General features: G+C 38.4%; 2 protein-coding genes across 3 annotated transcripts; both read right to left on the bottom strand.

Moving 5' to 3' along the window:
• Nucleotides 1-12,220: 12,220 nt before the first annotated feature.
• LOC107768588 (putative carbohydrate esterase At4g34215) lies at nt 12,221-14,920 on the bottom strand. 2 transcript variants are annotated; one of them, XM_016587712.2, is made up of 3 exons: nt 14,532-14,920; nt 13,885-14,396; nt 12,222-13,114 (listed from the first exon to the last, which is right to left on the bottom strand). In XM_016587712.2, the coding sequence occupies exons 1-3, from the start codon at nt 14,539-14,541 to the stop codon at nt 12,863-12,865; spliced, it is 774 nt and encodes a 257-aa protein (XP_016443198.1). In that variant the 5' UTR covers nt 14,542-14,920; the 3' UTR covers nt 12,222-12,862. The 2 variants fall into 2 exon arrangements, with proteins under 2 accessions (XP_016443197.1, XP_016443198.1); XM_016587711.2 differs by having other exon boundaries at nt 12,221-13,114; nt 13,885-14,920.
• A 522-nt stretch (nt 14,921-15,442) lies between these two features.
• LOC107768587 (low-temperature-induced cysteine proteinase-like) lies at nt 15,443-18,222 on the bottom strand. The gene is given in 5 exon segments (NM_001324985.1): nt 15,443-15,541; nt 15,898-16,347; nt 16,525-16,665; nt 16,758-16,993; nt 17,727-18,222. Coding segments are annotated over 5 exon segments (1,422 nt in total).
• Between the last annotated feature and the right edge of the window lie 306 nt (nt 18,223-18,528).

Genomic DNA, 18,528 nt, shown 5'->3' with positions numbered 1-18,528 from the left:
GTTTTTTGTTTTTTATTTTTGGAATGATTGGCTAGTTTTTACCCCCGATCCATTTTGGGGTCTGCAATCAAACTAATACCTTGGTTTTAACTAAGTTTATACTTAGTTTTAACAAGGTTTATTATATAATATTTCGTTTGAGTTTATGTTTTACTCTTTGACTTGCATTTTAAAAATGCTTTAGTATTTCGTGATTTTGGTATAGACATGAATTTTATAAAAGAGGGCCCTTTTATAAACGACACTAATGAAGAAGACGTCTCAACTTCATATTGGCGTAAGTATATGAAAGAAGTAGGAAAATACATGTTTCGAAGAGATTTCTTGATTAATTTGAGGAAGTTTCATATTTTGAACTTTCAAATTATATAACACTTTACATGTATTCAAGTAACTTTTTGTACAACATCTACAACTCTTTCATAATTGTTTTCCTTATAACAGATTTCATAAAATTCTAGGGTATATTTTGCAACCCATGACTAATCATTGCCCTTAACCTAAGTACTCGTAGGATCTTGTAATTTACATCTACGAGTTTACACTTTATCAAAGCTTATTACAAAGGTTTTTGAATCAGGCTTGTTTTTTGGCTCTTGATTAGCTCTTGATTTTTGATTTTTGGGTTGATCCAGGCTTGACTTGAATTCTGACTCTTTTAGTCTTCTTTAGTCTTCTTTGACTTTAAGTCTTCTTTGTCTTCCATAGTCCCCCAAGTGTTAGAGTTTTGAAGTATGAAATCTCGAGCACTTGATTATCCCTTCCATGTGGTCCATTTCCTGAAAAGGAAAATACATACGGGACTCGGAGGTATATTTTTAGATGATGACTGCTTAACCCTTTTTATTTCCATCAGAAAGGTTGTAACCCATACCGGAAATAATTTTGTATCCCGCGTGTCTTTCAGGTCTAATATTATCATTTGGTGTGGGCTAGCTTTTTGCCTATCATCTAAAATTATTAGTATAATTTAACTGAACAAAACAAAATTGTAGTTAAGTGATACCTGACCGTGGGTATTTCCCTTACTTAGAAATAATATTTCTTAAAATGAATAGTATTCCAATTCAAAGGTAACACCTTGCCGTCCATGGTTTCTAATTCATAAGCACCTTTCCTAGCGATACCTCGAACCTTATAAGGACCTTCCCAATTTGGGTTCAACTTTCCTGCTGCTCCAGCTGTTTTTGTTGATTGAAAAACCTTTTTGAGAACGAAGTCCCCAATCTTGAAGTATATGATATGAGCCTTCCTATTGTAGTATCGTTCAATGGTTTGCTTATGTGATGCCATCCTTATTAGAGTTTCTTCTCTTCTTTGCTAGAGTAAATCCAAGTTCGTTCTTAACTCTTCATCATTTGATTCTTCTGTTGCTTGTGTGAATCTCGTACTTGGCTCTCCTATTTAAACTGGGATTAAGGCTTCTGAACCATAAACAAGTGAAAATGGTGTTTCTCCCTGCCTGTCTTTGCTGTTGTTCGATAAGCCCATAATACTCCTGGTAACACCTTGGGCCAATTGCCTTTTGATTCTTCTAATCTTTTCTTCAAATTATTAATAATAATCTTATTTGTTGACTCAGCTTGTCCATTTTCCACGGGATGATAAGGTGAGGAAGTTACTCGTTTGATTTGCCAACTTTGAAAAACTTTTGTGACTTTCGAGCCTATAAACTGTGGGCCATCATCCACCACCCGCCCAGCCAGCTCGGGGTTGGGGTCAGGAAGCTAAGGGTCGCCCAAGAGGGGGAGGCCGATCAAGTGGCAGGCAGGCTCGATTCTATGCTTTTCCTGCCAGGCCAGATGTTGTTGCCTCAGATGCATTGATCACATGTATTGTTTCAGTGTGCCACAAGGAGGCTTCTATATTATTTGACCCTAGTTTCACTTATTCATATATATCATCGTATTTTGCTCATTATCTGAATATGCCCTGTGAGTCCTTAGTTTCACCTGTTTGTGTATCTACACCGATGTGCGATATTATTACTGTGGATCGTGTGTATCGGTCGTGTGTGGTAACTATTGGGGAACTGGAGACTAAAGTTGATCTCTTATTACTCGGTATGGTTGATTTCGATGTAATCCTAGGTATGGATTGGGTGTCTCCATGTCATGCTATTCTAGACTGTCACTCAAAAATCGTGACGTTAATGATGCCAAGGTTGCCAAAGGTTAAATGAAGGGGTTCTCTAGATCTTGTTCCTAGCAGGGTAATTTCTTATTTGAAGGCCCAACATATGGTTGGAAAGGGATGCTTGTCATATTTGGCCTTTGTGAGAGATGTTGATGCAGATACTCTTATTATTAATTCAGTACCGGTCATGCGAGACTTTTCGGATATATTTCCTGCAGACCTGCCGGGTATGCCGCCCGACAAGGATATTGATTTCGGTATTGACTTGGTGCAGGGCAATCATCCCATTTCTATTTCTCTGTATCGTATGGCACCAACTGAGTTAAAAGAATTGAAAGAGCAACTTCAGAAACTCCTTGAAAAAAAGGTTTATTAGGCCTAGTGTGTCACCTTGGGGTGCACTGGTTCTGTTTGTGAAAAAGAAAGATGGTACTATGCGGATGTGTATTGATTATAGGCAGTTGAAAAAAGTTACAATCAAGAATAAATATCCATTGCCGTGTATTGATGACTTATTTGACTAGCTTCAGGGAGCGAGGGTGTTCTCCAAAATTGATTAAAGATCTGTGTGTCACCAGTTGAAAATTCGGGATTTGGATATTCTAAAAACGACATTCAGAACTCGTTATGGCCACTATGAATTTCTTGTGATGTCTTTTGGGCTAACCAATGCCCCAACAACATTTATGCATTTGATGAATAGTGTGTTCCAGCCATATCTTGATTTATTTGTCGTAGTATTTATTGATGATATTCTGGTGTAGTCACGTAGCAAGGAGGAGCATGCACAACACTTGGATATTGTATTACAGAGGTTGAGAGAAGAGAGACTTTATGCCAAATTCTCTAAGTGTGAGTTCTGGATTAGTTAGGTGGCATTCTTGGGACATATAGTGTCCAGTGAAGGAACTAAGGTAGATCCGAAGAAAATAGAAGCAGTTCAGAATTGGCCCAGGCCATCCTCAGTTACTGAAATTCAGAGTTTTCTAGGCTTGGACGGTTATTATCGTCGCTTCGTGGAGAGTTTCTCGTCTATTGCATTGCCTATGACTAAATTGACCCAGAAAGGTGCTCCGTTCAGGTGGTCGGATGAGTGTGAAGAGAGCTTTCAGAAGCTCAAAATAGCTTTGACTATGGCTCCAGTATTGGTGTTGCCTACAGGTTCAGAGTCTTATACTGTGTATTGTGACGTGTCGTATATTGGTCTCGTCACAGTGTTGATGCAAGATAGTAGGGTGATCGCATACGCGTCTAGACAGTTAAAGGTACATGAGAAGAATTATCCAGTCCACGATCTTGAGTTAGCAGCTATTGTTCATGCCTTGAAAATTTGGCGGCATTACTTGTACTGTGTCTAGTGTGAGGTATATACCAATCATCGGAGTCTATAGCATCTGTTCAAATAGAAAGATCTTAATTTGTAGCAGCGGAGGTGGTTAGAGTTGCTTAAGGATTATGACATTACCATTCTCTATCATCCCGGAAAGGCCAATATAGTGGTTGGTGCCTTGAGTCGTAAGGCGAAGAGTTTGGGTAGCTTAGCATACTTACCGGTAGCAGAGAGGCCTTTAGCATTGGATGTTCAGGCCTTGGCCAACCAGTTTATTAGATTGGATGTTTCCGAGCCGAATCAAGTTTTGGCTTGTGTGGTTTCTCGGTCTTCTTTATATGATCACATCAGAGAGCGCCAGTATGATGATCCACATCTACTTTTCCTTAAGGACAAGGTTCAGCACGGTGATGCCAAGGAAGTCACTATTGGAGATGACGGTGTATTACGGATGTAGGGCAGGCTATGTGTGCCTAATGTAGATGGTTTACATGAGCTGATTCTCCAGGAAGCTCACAGTTCGCGGTACTCTATTCATCCAGGCACCGAGAAGATGAATCAGGATTTGAGGCAGCACTATTGGTGGAGGCGGGTGAAGAAAGATATAGTTGGGCTTGTAGCTCGATGTCTAAATTGTCAACAGGTAAAGTATGAACAACAGGGGCCAGGAGGATTGCTTCAAAGACTTGAAATTCCGGAGTGGAAATGGGAGCGTATTACCATAGATTTCGTAGTTGGGTTTCCACGTACTTTGAGAAAGTTTGATGTTGTTTGGGTGATAGTAGACCGGTTGAACAAATCTGCGCATTTTATTCCAGTTGGTACTAATTATTCTTCGAAGCAGTTGGCTGGGATTTATATTCACGAGATAGTTCGCCAATACGGTGTGCCAGTGTCCATCATTTCAGATCGTAGCACGCAATTTATATCACAGTTTTGGAGAGCAGTACAACGAGAATTAGGCACACAGGTTCAGTTGAGTACAGTATTTCACCCTCAGACGGGCGGACAGTCAGAGCGCACTATTAAGATATTGGAGGATATGCTACGCGCTTGTGTCATTGATTTTGGGGGTTCTTGGGATCAATTTCTGTCACTTGCGGAGTTTGCTTATAATAATAACTACCAGTCAAGCATTCAGATGGCTCCGTATGAAGCTTTATATGGGAAACGGTATCGGTCTCCGGTGGGTTGGTTTGAGCTGGGTGAGGTTAGAATATTGGGTACTGACTTGGTTCAGGATGCTTTAGAGAAGGTCAAAGTGATTCAGTAGCGGCTTCACACGGCGCAGTCTAAACAGAAGAGTTATGCCGACAGGAAGATCAATGATGTTGCTTACATGGTTGGGGAGAAGGTTCTGCTCAAGATTTCACCAATGAAGGGTGTGTTGAGGTTCGGGAAGAAGGGAAAGTTGAGCGCTCGGTATATTAGGCCTTTTGAGATACTTAAGAAAATTGGAGATGTGGCTTATGAACTTGCTTTGCCACCTAGTCTATCATGTGTTCATCCAGTGTTCCATGTATCCATGCTCCGAAAATATGTTGGAGATCCGTCTCATATTCTGGATTTTAGTTTAGTACAACTGGACAGTAATTTGACTTATGATGTGGAGCCGATGGCTATTTTAGATTGGCATGTTCGAAAGGTGAGGTCAACAAGTATAGCATTAGTGAAGGTGCAGTGGAGAGGCCAGCCAGTTGGAGAAGCTACTTAGGAGATTGAGCAGGAGATACGGAGAAAATATTCACACTTATTTGAGACTCTAGGTATTATTCTAAACCCATTCGAGGATGAACGTTTGTTTAAGAGGGGGAGAATGTAATGACCCGGCCAGTCGTTTTGAGTGTTATAACCCCGTTCCTCCATTTACTATTCAATTTATGCTTTATAGTTATTTTATGACTTACCGGGATAGTTGGTTCGGGTCCGGAAGGAATTCGAAATGAAATGAGACACTTAGTCTCATAATTGAAAATTTAAGTTAGAAAAGTTGACCGGATATGGACCTATGTGTAAACGACCTCAGATTTGAATTTTTGATGATTCCAATAGCTCCGTATGGTAATTTTGGGCTTAGGAACGTGTCCGAAATATTATTTGGAAGTCCGTAGAGGAATTAGGCTTGAAATGTCGAAAGTTTAATTTTTGGGAAGTTTAACAAGGGGTTGACTTTTTGATATCGGGGTCAGAATCCCATTCTGAAAATTGAAATACCTATGTTATGTCATTTATGACTTATGTGCAAAATTTGAGGTCAATCGGACGTGATTTGATAGGTTCCGGAGTCATTTGTAGAAATTAAAATTTTCAAAGTTTATTAGGCTTAAATTGGGGTGTAATTCATGGTTTAGCGTTGTTTGAGGTGATTTGAGGGTCCGAATAAGTTTGTATGATGTTTTAGGACTTGTTGGTATATTTGGTTGAGGTCCCGAGGGGTTCGGGTGAGTTTTAGAAGGTTAACGGATCAAAAAATTAGACTTGAACAGCTGCTGGAATTTTCTGATATCTAATGTTGTTTTCCTTCTACGCGATCGCGTGAATGCGTCTGCGATTGCGTAGGCTTAGTTGTTCAGTGGGGTTTTTGTTCTACGTGATCACGTGGAGATATCTGTGATCGCGTAGGGTTAATTTGAGACAGAGACATTTTGTGCTTCGCGACCGCGTGAAGCGGGACACGATCGCGTAGCTATGTGAGTTTGTTATTCGCGAATGCGTGAAGAAGGTCGCGTTCGCGTATAGGAAATGGGGCAGAAATGAAAATCACGCATTTTTACTTCGCGATCGCGTGGTTAGGTCCGCAGTCACGTAGGTTTGTGATGTTGTGCATCACGATCGCGTAGAGTTAAATCTGGGCGATGGAAAATTGTTCTTCGCGATCGCGTGAGAATGTTCGCAATCACGTAGAGCAAATGTCTGGGCAGAGAGTTTAAGTTCTGAAAATGGGACTTCGTCCCATTTTTCCTTTTTGACGAATTGGAGCTCAGGAAGAGGAGATTTTCGAGAGTTTTTCAAGAAAAATAATGGGGTAAGTGTTCTTAACTCAATATTGGTTAAATTACCCGAATCCATGGTCATTTTTAACATTTAATCGGTGAATTAAGTTGGAAAATTGTGAAAACCCTCTTGGTTTAATTTGTAGATTTGAGGGTCGAGTTGATGTCGGATTTGAGTAAAAATTATATGGTTGGACTCGTGGTTGAATGGGCTTTCAGATTTTTTAACTTTTGTTGAGTTCCGAGACGTGGTCCCCACAGGTGATTTTTGAGCTAAATTTCAGATTTTTATGGAAAAATTAGTATTTTCTTATGGAATTAATTCCAATAAATTTTATTGACTGAAACGAATTAATTGTGACTAGATTTGAGGCATTCAGAGGCTGATTTGCGATACAAGGCATAGCAGAGTAAAGAATTTCACGTTTTGAGGTAAGTAACAGTTTTAAATCGGGTCCTGAGGGTATAAAACCCCAAAATTTTGTGTCATGTGATTATTTTAGAAGTGACGCACATGCTAGGTGACGGGCATGTGGGCATGCACCGAGGGCATTGTGACTTGGTCCATCCCGTGAAAACTGTAAAGCTGAATAACTTATTGAGAGTTATGTGCTCTCTAGGTGTTGTGAAAACTTGACTATAAGTCATGCTAGAAACCATGTTTAGGCTATATATTAGTATTGTTGGGTCCCACAGAGGTCGTGTACATGTGAATTATCTGCTTAAATTATTATTTTGTACTCAGTCACAGCTTACTTGATTATTTTATCTCAGTCTCTATTGTTCATTATTGATGTATCATATCATTGTTGTTTGGGCTGATTTTATGATTGTGAAGAGCCCGGGAGACTGGAGAGCTTTATGACTGAGTGAGGTCGAGGGCATAATTGTGAGATATTATACCATAGCACGTGAGTTGGTCGTGCAGATCCTTATATTATACTATAGCACGTGAGTTGGCCGTTCAGCACGTGAGTTGGCTGTGCTGCACGTGAGTTGGCCGTGCGGATCCAGACATTTATATTATGGAACGTGAGTTGTCCGTGCAGCACGTGAGTTGTCCGTGCAGATTATAGAGCTTGGGTTGTAAGAGCCCCTTTGGAGTCTGTACACCTCCAGTGAGCGTGGGTACCCATTGAGTGTGAGTGCTGAGGGCTGAGAGCCGAGTGGTTGAGTTGTTGTGACGAGTGGAGTGACTGTTGCCCTGAGAGGTTGTACTTTCTTTTCATTTATTGTTGCACTTAGTTGCTATTTGTCATTGTTATGAAATTCTCTGAAAGATTTATATCCGGATTACATGAACTTGAACAGTATAAATTGATTTGACTTAAACTGCTGGATTTGAAAGCATGTCTATTCTCTGTTAGAATTACTAGAAATGAACTATAACTGTGTAGCTCGTCACTATCTTCAATTCCTTATTTATTACTGTTACTTTCTCAGTTGGTTGTACTCACACTACACCCTGCACTTCGTGTGTAGATCCAGGTGCTTTCGGATATAGCGGGTGTTGATTTTCTCGCACTGTTGATTTTTCGGAGATTCAGAGGTAGCTGCCGTGTTTCGCAGACCTTGTCTTTCCTTCCTTGTCTCCTTGTTTACTGTATTTGGTCTTAGACTATTATAGACCGTCTTCTTTTGACTTGTATCCATATTAGATGATCATGTACTCAGTAACACCAGGTTTTGGGGAGTGTTCGTATCAGTATTTGTAGGATCTTGTATTGTATTCAATATTATATTTTTAAACTTAAAGGAAATTGTGATTTATTGAGATTATCGGCTTGCCTAGTAACGAGATAGGCGCCATCACGACAGGTTAGGATTTTGGGTCATGACACTAGCATATCATCAATATATACTTCCATAGTCTTTCCCAGGTGTTCTTAAAAGATCTTGGTCACCAACCTTTGATATGTGGCTCCAGCATTTTTCAAACCAAAAGGCATGACTTTATAACAATAAGTCCCCTTGTCCGTAATAAATGAAATTTTTTCTTCATCCAAAGGGTCCATTTTTATTTGATTATAACCTGAATACGCATCTAAAAAACTCAATAGCTCATGACATGCGGTAGAATCAATTAATTGATCTACATGCGGTAAAGGGAATGAATCTTTTGGACAAGCTTTATTTAGATCAGTATAATCTACGCAAACTCGCCATTTACCTTTCTTTTTTGGAACTACCACAGTATTATCTAACCAATTAGGATATTTTACCTCACGTATTGAACCGGTCTTTAAGAGTTTTTGTACCTCATCATGAATCACTTGATTTTTGAATGGACCTTACTTCCGCTTCTTTGCCTGACAGGTACGTATGATGGATCTTCATTCAATTTATGAGTCATCACCTCCGGAGGTATACCTCTCATTCCTGGGCTTAACTTTGGTCCAATATAAACTTTTCGATCTGGCCATTGTTCGAATAGCACAACAGCTTCGAGTTCCTCAATTGTTGTTTTGATGTTTTCATTCTCCTCTGGTTCTTGAATTACATCCGGTCTCGAATCCATATCAGTTTTCTTTGATACATTTTCATATGAGATTTGATTTACCACGTCTTCCACGAAATCCTCATTTGTATCAATGCTTTCCATGTGTGACCGCACCACTGAATTGATATTCTTAGAAGTTTGTTGATCTTCTTGAATTTGTTGAATTCCCTATTTTGAAAGAAACTTAATAACTTGCTGTAACGTAGAGGGCACATCATCCATGCCATGAATCCATGGCCTCCCAAGAATCACATTATAGTCCATGTCCGTGTCTATTACTTGAAATTTCGCTCTTTGATTACTCCTTCCGTGAATGTAGTTAACATTATCTCACCCTTCGTAATAACTGTTGAATTGTTGAATCGAGATAAGGAACGTGCTTTTGGTATCATCTGGTCACCAATTTGCATTTCGTTCACCACTCACAATAAGATAATATTCACGGAGCTACCTGGATCAATCAAAACTCATTTTACATTAGTATCATGTATAAGTAAAGATATTACTAGTGCATCATTGTGAGGAATCATTAAGCCATCCGCATCTACATCATCAAATGTTATGCTATCTTCTTCCAAGGTTTGTCGAACTTGCTTTCTGTGGGTTACTGTGAATTTCGTCGTCTTTTTCGCAGTTGTGTACGTTACACCGTTGACTTCTTCTCCCCCGCTTATCACGTTCACTGTTCTCTTTGGAGATGGAAGTTTTGGAGGTTCTTGTCTATTCTTTATGTAAGACTGTTTACCTTTCTCGCTGAACAGGTCTGTCAAGTATCCCTGCTTCAACAAATGTTCTACCTCACCTTGTAACAGTCTGCAATCTGATAATCTATGGACGTGGTCATTATGAAACTCGCACCAGAAATCTGGATTTCTTCTGTTTGGGTTTGATCTCATTTCCTTTGGCCATCGTACCTTATCTCCCATACTCCTTAAAACAGCTACCAACTCAGAAGTACTCATACTGAAACTATAGTCTCCAATCCTTGCATTTGCGTTGGTATCCACATCACTCACATCTCAATCTTTTCTGAACCTAGATGATGATGAACCTGAATCTCTGTTCCTCAATCTATGATCAGATCGTACATTTTCTAGCTTGGAACGTGCGCCTCGCCCTGAGGGTCCCATATAAGGCTCGTACATGTTTTTATCGGACCTCTTTTCAGATTTCGACCGCCTCGATCTTGTTCTCTCATCATCCTTTGACTGAGCAACGATGTCTTCTTCAATCCGCAACTTGGTACTCTACCTGTTATATACGTCATTCCATGTTGTGGCAGGGAATTCTCATAAGCTTTCTTTGAGCCTCCTCGTGGCTTCTGACCTTTTTTCGTTTAGATTACTCGCGAACGTCATGGCTGCCCAATTATCAGGTACTTTTGGTAGCATCATTCTTTCACGCTGGAATCTATCTACAAATTCTCTGAGCAATTCTGTATCTCCTTGCTTCACTTTGAAGATATCTTCCATTCTTTTTTTAACTTTTTGAGCCCCCGAGTGTGCTTTTATAAATAAATCTACAAGCTCAGCAAAAGATCAATAGAATTTTCAGGTAAAAGAGAATACTATATTAATGCCCCTTTCGTGAGTGTTTCTCCAAACTTTTTGACCAACACTAACTTAATTTCCTGCTTGGTTAAATCATTGCCTTTTACTCCTGTGGTGAATGCAGTGACATGGTCACGTGGATTAGTTATTCCATCATATTTTGGGATGTCAGGCATGTTGAACTTCTTGGGAATGGGAAATGGAGCCGCGCTTGGATTCCAGGGTTGTTGTGAATATTTGTCGATATCCACTCCCTTAATCACATGTGGTACGCCAGGTATTTGCTCGATGCGGTCATTTTGTTCTTTCACCTGTTTCTGCAAAGTTAGTAATAAATTTTGTAAATCAGAATTATTTGGTGTACCTGGTCTCCCATCACGTGATTCATTGGGTGTTCCCCCGGTTCCTGAATTAGCAAGCCCTGAGCGTGGAATTTCCACCGTTGCAGTATTATTTGGGAGAGGAGTTGGTGGTACTAGGGCTGCTTATCGGTCGGATCGGGCGGTTATTTACTCTTAACAGTTCGGCTTATCAGTTATCGGCTTTTAAATGTATTAATCCACTAGCCACCCGATAAGATATCGGACGGGTTGGTATCGGTTTAGCTATTATCGGGCGGTTATCAGTTTAGATTGTGCTTTTTTAATTAGTAAATCGTGTAGTAAACCAAAGTAAAAATATAAGATACGGAAAGATAACATTTCATATCTGCACGAGTTCGATAGCAGCAACACATTTAAGACCTTTCTTCAATATATGAAACTCGTTCCAGTGAACAAGCTTGTTGGGTCAAAGTTAAAAGTGTCATACATACAAGTTGGGAGTAATAATTAAAAATCTGTTTGGACAACACCTCTGCCCAGAGAACTAATTAACCCACTACTTAGAAGAAACAACATCCAAGAATATCAATTCATATTTATGGATAAAAATAAATCAGTACAATTCACTTTGCACTTCGTACAATTGTTCAGAGCAGTAATATGGATAAAAATAAATTTTATATATATATGTATTCTCAACGGGTTAACGGATTATCAGTTAAGATATATATATATAATTAAATAATCCGCCCCCAAATCGATAAGCCATTAATAGAAAATTTTCAATCTGTTTCATGTCCGTTAAACCGTTAACCCGATACCAATAAGCCATTAAACTTCGATTTCGGTTCGGTTTTCGATTTCGGTTCGGTTTTGAACACCCCTAGGTGGTACAGTTGACAGTCCCCTCACGAAAGCTTGGAGAGCATTATTCACGTATTCAGCGATCAACTGTTTCACGGCTTCCTGCTCAACGGTCTGCTCATCTCCATGTTGTTTATTCGTGTGAGTAGCAGATCTTTCAGGTGTTCCCTCTAGAGAAGTGTGTGGAGATCCCTGAGGTGATGGAACTGGAGTTCCTTCTATCTGTTGGTTGTGGTCATTGACAGTTGATATGATTTGGTTGTGTGAGAGAAAGATTTGAAAAGTAAAAAGATTATCAGATTTTCGGTAACAGAACCAATTTGTTTAACCAAAAAATAAGATTCTCGGTCAAAGCCTGTTTTTAGAAGAACTCGGGTTATTGATAATCAAGAAATTCCGTACTTTCTCAATTATATGAAAAGAAATAAACATGACAAGAAATATGGAAATAATTGATTGAAAATAAAAGAAAGTAATTGTATTCCAGTAAGAATCAGAACGCGCCTTTACAAGTGAAATTCTCTTCCCTTATATAGGGGTTTACAAATATAACGTTTCATTCCTTTTATATCCGAGTCATTATGAGCATTAGTGAAATTGAATGAACCCTTATAATTGGCGATCGTAACTGTCCATGAAGATTCTGTAACGGTTCCGATTCTTCTTCCTCATTAATTGGAAGTTCGTGAATCTTCCCTTTTTATTGTCTTGATTCATTTCATCCGTGTCTCTCCATTTTTACAATTTAGGCTCGAGCAACTGCGTCCTTTCATCTCGTGAGTGATTTGTTCATACCTCTTGTAACCCGTGCATCTTTTAATTATTACACTCCAGTTGTCATCTTCTTAGTGATCCACGTATCATGCCCTGTTAGCTACATATAATTTCACGTGTATTATTTATTTTCTACCAATACACCAGAATCATTGGTCACCCGATGCTCGCTAATTAATGAGTATTTTAACCATTTTGCCACCCCTAGTTATGTCTATGATTAACATGTCAATGACGGCCCTCTTTTAAGATTTCATATGACCTGTTTAAGAACAATAGAGACTTAATATATGAAAATAAATTGATTGAAAAGAAATTCATGAATTTTAGAAACATGTCTCAGAAGGAGCAACATACACAAGGTTTCTGAATTTCGTATAATGCTGAAAAAATTAAGATAATATATTAAAAGGTAAAACATATCTATTTAGAAAGGAAAAATTATTAAATCTGAGAAATGCATGAGCAAACATATGACCAAGTTGAACTTGGGCAGGGGTAGTGAGATGAAGGCCATCTGGACCCAATTCTAGTCCCTCTGCATCTATCTTGATCACATTTGAGATGTTAATTCCCAATTGAGCTGCTCTCACTTCTTCTATATATGGCCCTACAAATGGTTCTTTTGGGTATGGTATGATAACCTGTATATATTGTAATAATTAGTTGATTTTAAAGCCACGCTAGCATAAAAAGTATTTATTATAAACCACAATATCTAGTAAGAAATACATAAAAAATGTCTAAAACTCATAATTGAAGAAAATTTATTTGACTCTCCAAATAACGTATAGCAATAGTGACAATCTGCCCGGATGGAGAGAGCAATAAATAACATGCAAATATCTTTTTGGTGATAAACACTTGTGGGAACTAGTGAGTGCGTATATTTTACACTCCCCAGATTCCACTTGTGGGAAACTACTGAGTTTGTTGTTGTTGATAAACACAATAACATTGTACAGGGACTAACTACAACAAAAAGCCTTTAGGAAAATGTGAAAATTTTGACAGTAGCAAGAGCAAAGTTGATATGCAATTTCTAACACACTAATACTTTAAAAGAATTTTACATTTTCAGTCACCAAAAAAATAATTACAGGTATTAATCCATAATAAACGGGACTAGTAACTTGAAAAATAATGCAGCTAACAATACTATAATAGGTTAACATGCATAAAGTGTAAAAAGGTTGAACATTCTTCGTGTAAAATGTTGAAGATCACAATGAGTACAATCAAATCGCTCTATAATAACATTGTTTGTTCCGATATTTTTTTAATATTATAGTGAAGTGTTGTTATAGAGAACAAATATTATAACATAACATGAAAAATTGGTTTAAAAAAAACTTGGTCATTATAGTAAAATGTTATTACAAAGAATGAATGTTATAGGGATGTCCGACGGTACCTGGAAAATGAGAAGGGTAGGAGCATGTAAGTCACTACGCAAGTCATGAATGAAGTTCTCCAAGTTTCTCTTATACAAACTAGATGTATTCTTTGCTTTACCATCACTCTCCCCATGATACCAAAATAATGCCCTAATATTTCCTCCATCTTTGACAGCAAATTTTGCTCTTCTAATCAAAGAATCATAAGGACTAAACCCACGTCTCCATTTATGTAGTGGTGTCCCTCCTTTAGCACAAGGTACTAAACCTATAACACCAAATTCAAGATCTTTTTTAAGTATCTCATTAGCAAAAGCCATTCCAGGTCCGAGTCCACAAGCGAGTAAACAATCAATCCCATAATTCAGAGGCTCATGAGCTTTTTCCCATTTTCCAGCTGCATTGAATCGTAAAATTTTTGGATTTGGTTTACATTCTTGAGGTACAAAACCATCCCAACTTAGATTGGTGACAACCCCATTTTCAATTTGCCTATGGACTCCTCCATTTCCAGCCATATTGCTTTGTCCTGCTAATATGAACACTTGTAAATTCTTCTTGCCTTTTTTGTGGCTTTCCTTGACTTTAACAGGACTCATCACCCAACTTATGTTAAAGAAAAACACAACTAATGTAACAATCAATATAATTTCTTGGCTCTTACCTGGCAACATATTGTAGTGATAACTCTCTCTAGGAAGGAAAAATAGCAGCTGCTGAATGCAGATTGAAGCTTTAGTTTTGAATCTTCTTGTATTTGCTTATGGAGGAAAGTAATGTCCACGTTCTGTGTATGCATCTTAATCAGAAATGGACAAATGAAATGAATCTTAAATGCTTTCTTTGGTAAGCTACTAAACGCATTAACTACTAAGATTGCCTGTTTTTTTTTATCGACACATTAGTAATTTCTCAAAGAAACAATTTCTGAAATGCCATCTGTAACAGGAAGATTAGAAGTTAGCTACAGTATAAGATATAGTGATAAAGAAATGTTAGTCTGCTGGTTTTTCTCCTGGACTGAGAGGAAGAAAGGCTGAACCAGTTACTTAACATAAATACATAGAAACAAATGAACAATGGCACCACACAAGTATAGAGAGACCAAAAGAGCAATTAACTGTGCATAGTCTATACTCTATAGACTATGGGTGCTAAAATAAATTTGCAGAAAAGTTCAGAATTTAGGACACTTGTCTTAAAGGTGTGGAAATTATAGTCTCAGGTATTATTAGTGAAAGGAAAGTACAAGCACCACATGGAATAATAAACTGCATGGTGAAAGTAGCACATTAGTCATCCTGATAAAGGAATAATGACTATTTACATAAATCAGAAATAGCAGAACAATAATCTCTTCTTCAATCTTGTTCTAGTGCATTTCAAGCACTAAAGAAGCACTATACAGAAATCATCATCAGCATCTTTGTAATCCTCCCTTTTGGAAATGCCTATAAACTTTCAGCTGTTGGAAATGAGGTTTTGCAAATTCAGTGACCAAATGAAGATATCAAGTCATCCTCCATTAGCCCGAACTCACTCTCTCATCCCTCAGCATTTTAGCTTGAGACAGTTTCAAGAAGAAGGGGTCTTCTTTCCCTCATTTCCGAAGGTTCCAATAGGTTTGGCAAGAATGTGCTGCATTGCTTTGACTCCTAGTGGATTGTTCTTGCTCTGTACCAACAACATTTAAAACACAATCACGTAAGTAAATGAAACAACCATATCCTTCTGAACAAAACTGTTAAAAGATAAACCTTGGCCTAACTAAAGGGCAGCACGGGGCACTAAGCTCCCGCTATGCGCGGAGTCCGGAGAAGGGCCGGACTACAAGGACCTATTGTACGCAAACTTACCCTGCATTTTTGCAAGAGAATGTTTCTAAAGCTCGAACATATGATAGCTACTTTACCAGTTAAACCTTGGCCTAACTCAAACAAAAATCTAGCTCATGAGATGAGAATTGCCAAAGAACCCATTCCCTTAATCAATGTGCGACAATCTAACAATAACAAGCAGAGATCACTTACAATTGAGCAGGTGCCTGCTTTAACATTGCAGACAGGATAATCATGTGGGCAACAACTGTTATGGTCTTTACAGCAAGTAGCTCCTTCCATGGGACAACAACCCCAAGCAAAACAGTAGTTATAATACTTGTAGACACAGCAGCACGTTGTTCCGGCTGGGCATTCGTTATAATCATCACATTGAGTGGGTGGCTTGACTGGTGATGGAGGAGATGGAGCTGGTTTTGGGGGGTTTTGGCCTGTCTTTACAGGGTAAGAAGCAATTGTAGCAATACCACACAAACCTTTGGGGTTGCCAATGTTTCGCTGCATCCTGAGGTAACCATTTTCTCCCCACGAAGCACCCCATGAGTTCCTCACGATCCAATAATCCATGCCATTTTCACTACCATATCCTACTGCAACCACACCATGGTCCACTGCTGCACCACATTTTCCGGTAAAGATACCCTGGAGCATAGGCGGATCCAAGATTTAAACTTAATAGGATCAACATTTAAATTTTTTAATACTGAACTCATTGTGACTTTGAAAATACAGAAATATTTGTTGAATCCGTGTAAATACTGGCTAATTCGATCAAAAAGATAACAACTTTATTGACAATAGGCAAATCTGAAGTAATACCGATTTATAGTGCTGGAAGTCTTTGCCGCCAGCTTCGATAGCAACGCTGACGGGTTGACCCGCGACGGCCTTTTTCAGTGCCTTTTCATCATTAGCAGGAACATCTTCATACCCGTCGATGGTGACAACCTTGGCATTTTTCTATAATTGTTTCAAACAAAATATTAATAGTCATAACTTGTATTTAGTTCATTTCCAATAATCCCTTTTAAGACAGAGAACACCATACTGACCCTTGCTTGATCGCATTTTCCATCTTTGGCTTTGTAGGGGTAGTCTTCTTCAGTGTCTATTCCTCCATTTTGAATGACGAATTTAAAGGCATCGTCCATTAGACCCCCTTGGCAGCCTTGGTTATCGGCAGTATCACAATCTACCAGCTCTTGTTCAGATAACGAGATCAGATTACCTGTCATTATCTTGTTTACTGCTTCAATTGAAGCAACTGCTGAGAAAGCCCAGCAACTCCCTATTTCATTTCCCAATTGTAACACAATTAAGACGAAAATCATTAGTTGCTTTACGTAATATAAAAATATCATTATTTCTTCAGCATTTATTTATGCATAAAATGGAAGATAATCCAATCAATCAAGGCTGCATAATTTGCCAAAACAATTGCACAAAAATACATACTGATGAACATAGTGTTTTGTTCAAGGGAAAAAACATTACTTATATTGCCATAATTAGATGCGGAAATTGGAGCAAAAGTCCTGCTAACCTAATTTATCATACTTAACAACAACAATAACAAATCCACTGAAATCCCATCGTGTGGAATCTCCTTACCCCATCTAGATAAAGTATAGAGACACTTTCTGACAGACCCCAAAAGATACAAAGGTAAAGAGGAAAAAAGGCCCACGAAAGGTAAAAAGCAGGGAATTAAATAACAATAAACAGCAATACCAACAAAGCAATCAGAAAATTTAAAAATTAAACATGCTTAACCTTAGCTAAAATTAACAATAATGAAGGGTCAACTGAACTTGCCATTGATCTTAGGTTAAAACTTATGACACTGTGATCATTTGAATCCCTTACCCTAGCAAACTACTAAATTTTCCGAATTTCCATCAAAGCCATCAGTAAAGAAAGCATTGACAAATGTTAAACAGAAAATAAGTATTAACAAAAAGGAAAACAAAAACAAGTAAGAGGTGCAGAGATGAAGAAGGCAGAGTACGAAAGGAAAATACCACATTGTCCTTGATTTTTGACGTCAACAAGAACACCTTTCTTCCTCCAGTCAACGGAATCCGGCAAACTATCTCCGACCTTGGGGGCATAACGGTCACTTTGGGTATACGACAACCTACTACGACCATCGGGCTTAGTACCCAAGTAGATGGACTTGTACTCCTCGTTGGTCAAATCTGCAAACTGAGTCAAACCCAGCTTGTAACTTTTTTCAGGCGCAGAGTTCTGTTCATCGATGTATCTAAGGTTGTCCTTAAAGATCTGGAACCGCTTGTCCTTTTCTCCTAAGGCGTTATACACTTTTTTATGTTCAACTAGCCAAGATTCATACAAAGACACGATTTCATCGTCTGTTCGCCAGACCGTTGACTCGCCGTTCGTGTGATGTTTTTCGTTGTAGCTTATAATGGACATGTCCTCCGCCGATGATGTTACGGCGGAGAACATGAGCATTACGAGTATGGAGATGGAGAGGGTGGAAGTATGAATCGCCATGTTTGGTTGTTTAGTACTGAGGTAAGAAATGGGATGGAAAAAAAAAAATTAAAAAATATTATTTGTTTATGAAATATGATCATGTTTTGGAGGAAAAAATTTCAAAAACTTCAAATTTCCCTAAAACTTGTTTAGGGCAATTTTTGGATGAATTTTTTTCTTCCACTCACAAAACTTTAACTTTTCTTCAAATAAAATACATTTTTCAGCACAACTTCAAAAACTCTTTTCTCAAGTTTCAATCAAATCTATGTCCAAACGCTAGCTTTAAAACCAAACTAAAATCATATATACACAAAAGGTGTG

This window comes from Nicotiana tabacum, chromosome 12, assembly GCF_000715075.1.
Source record: "Nicotiana tabacum cultivar K326 chromosome 12, ASM71507v2, whole genome shotgun sequence".
NCBI lineage: Eukaryota > Viridiplantae > Streptophyta > Magnoliopsida > Solanales > Solanaceae > Nicotiana > Nicotiana tabacum.
Note: the sequence above shows the minus strand (reverse complement) of the source record. Positions and strands in the feature narration are given on the sequence as shown.

What these genes read in the sequence shown, in the direction of transcription:
- LOC107768588 (XM_016587711.2), bottom strand. Translation starts at nt 14,541, where the DNA reads ATGTTGCCAGGTAAGAGCCAAGAAATTATATTGATTGTTACATTAGTT. An exon ending in CTACCCTTCTCATTTTCCAG is followed by an intron (nt 13,115 to 13,884) that starts GTACCGTCGGAC and finishes CAATATATACAG; the next exon opens with GTTATCATACCATACCCAAA.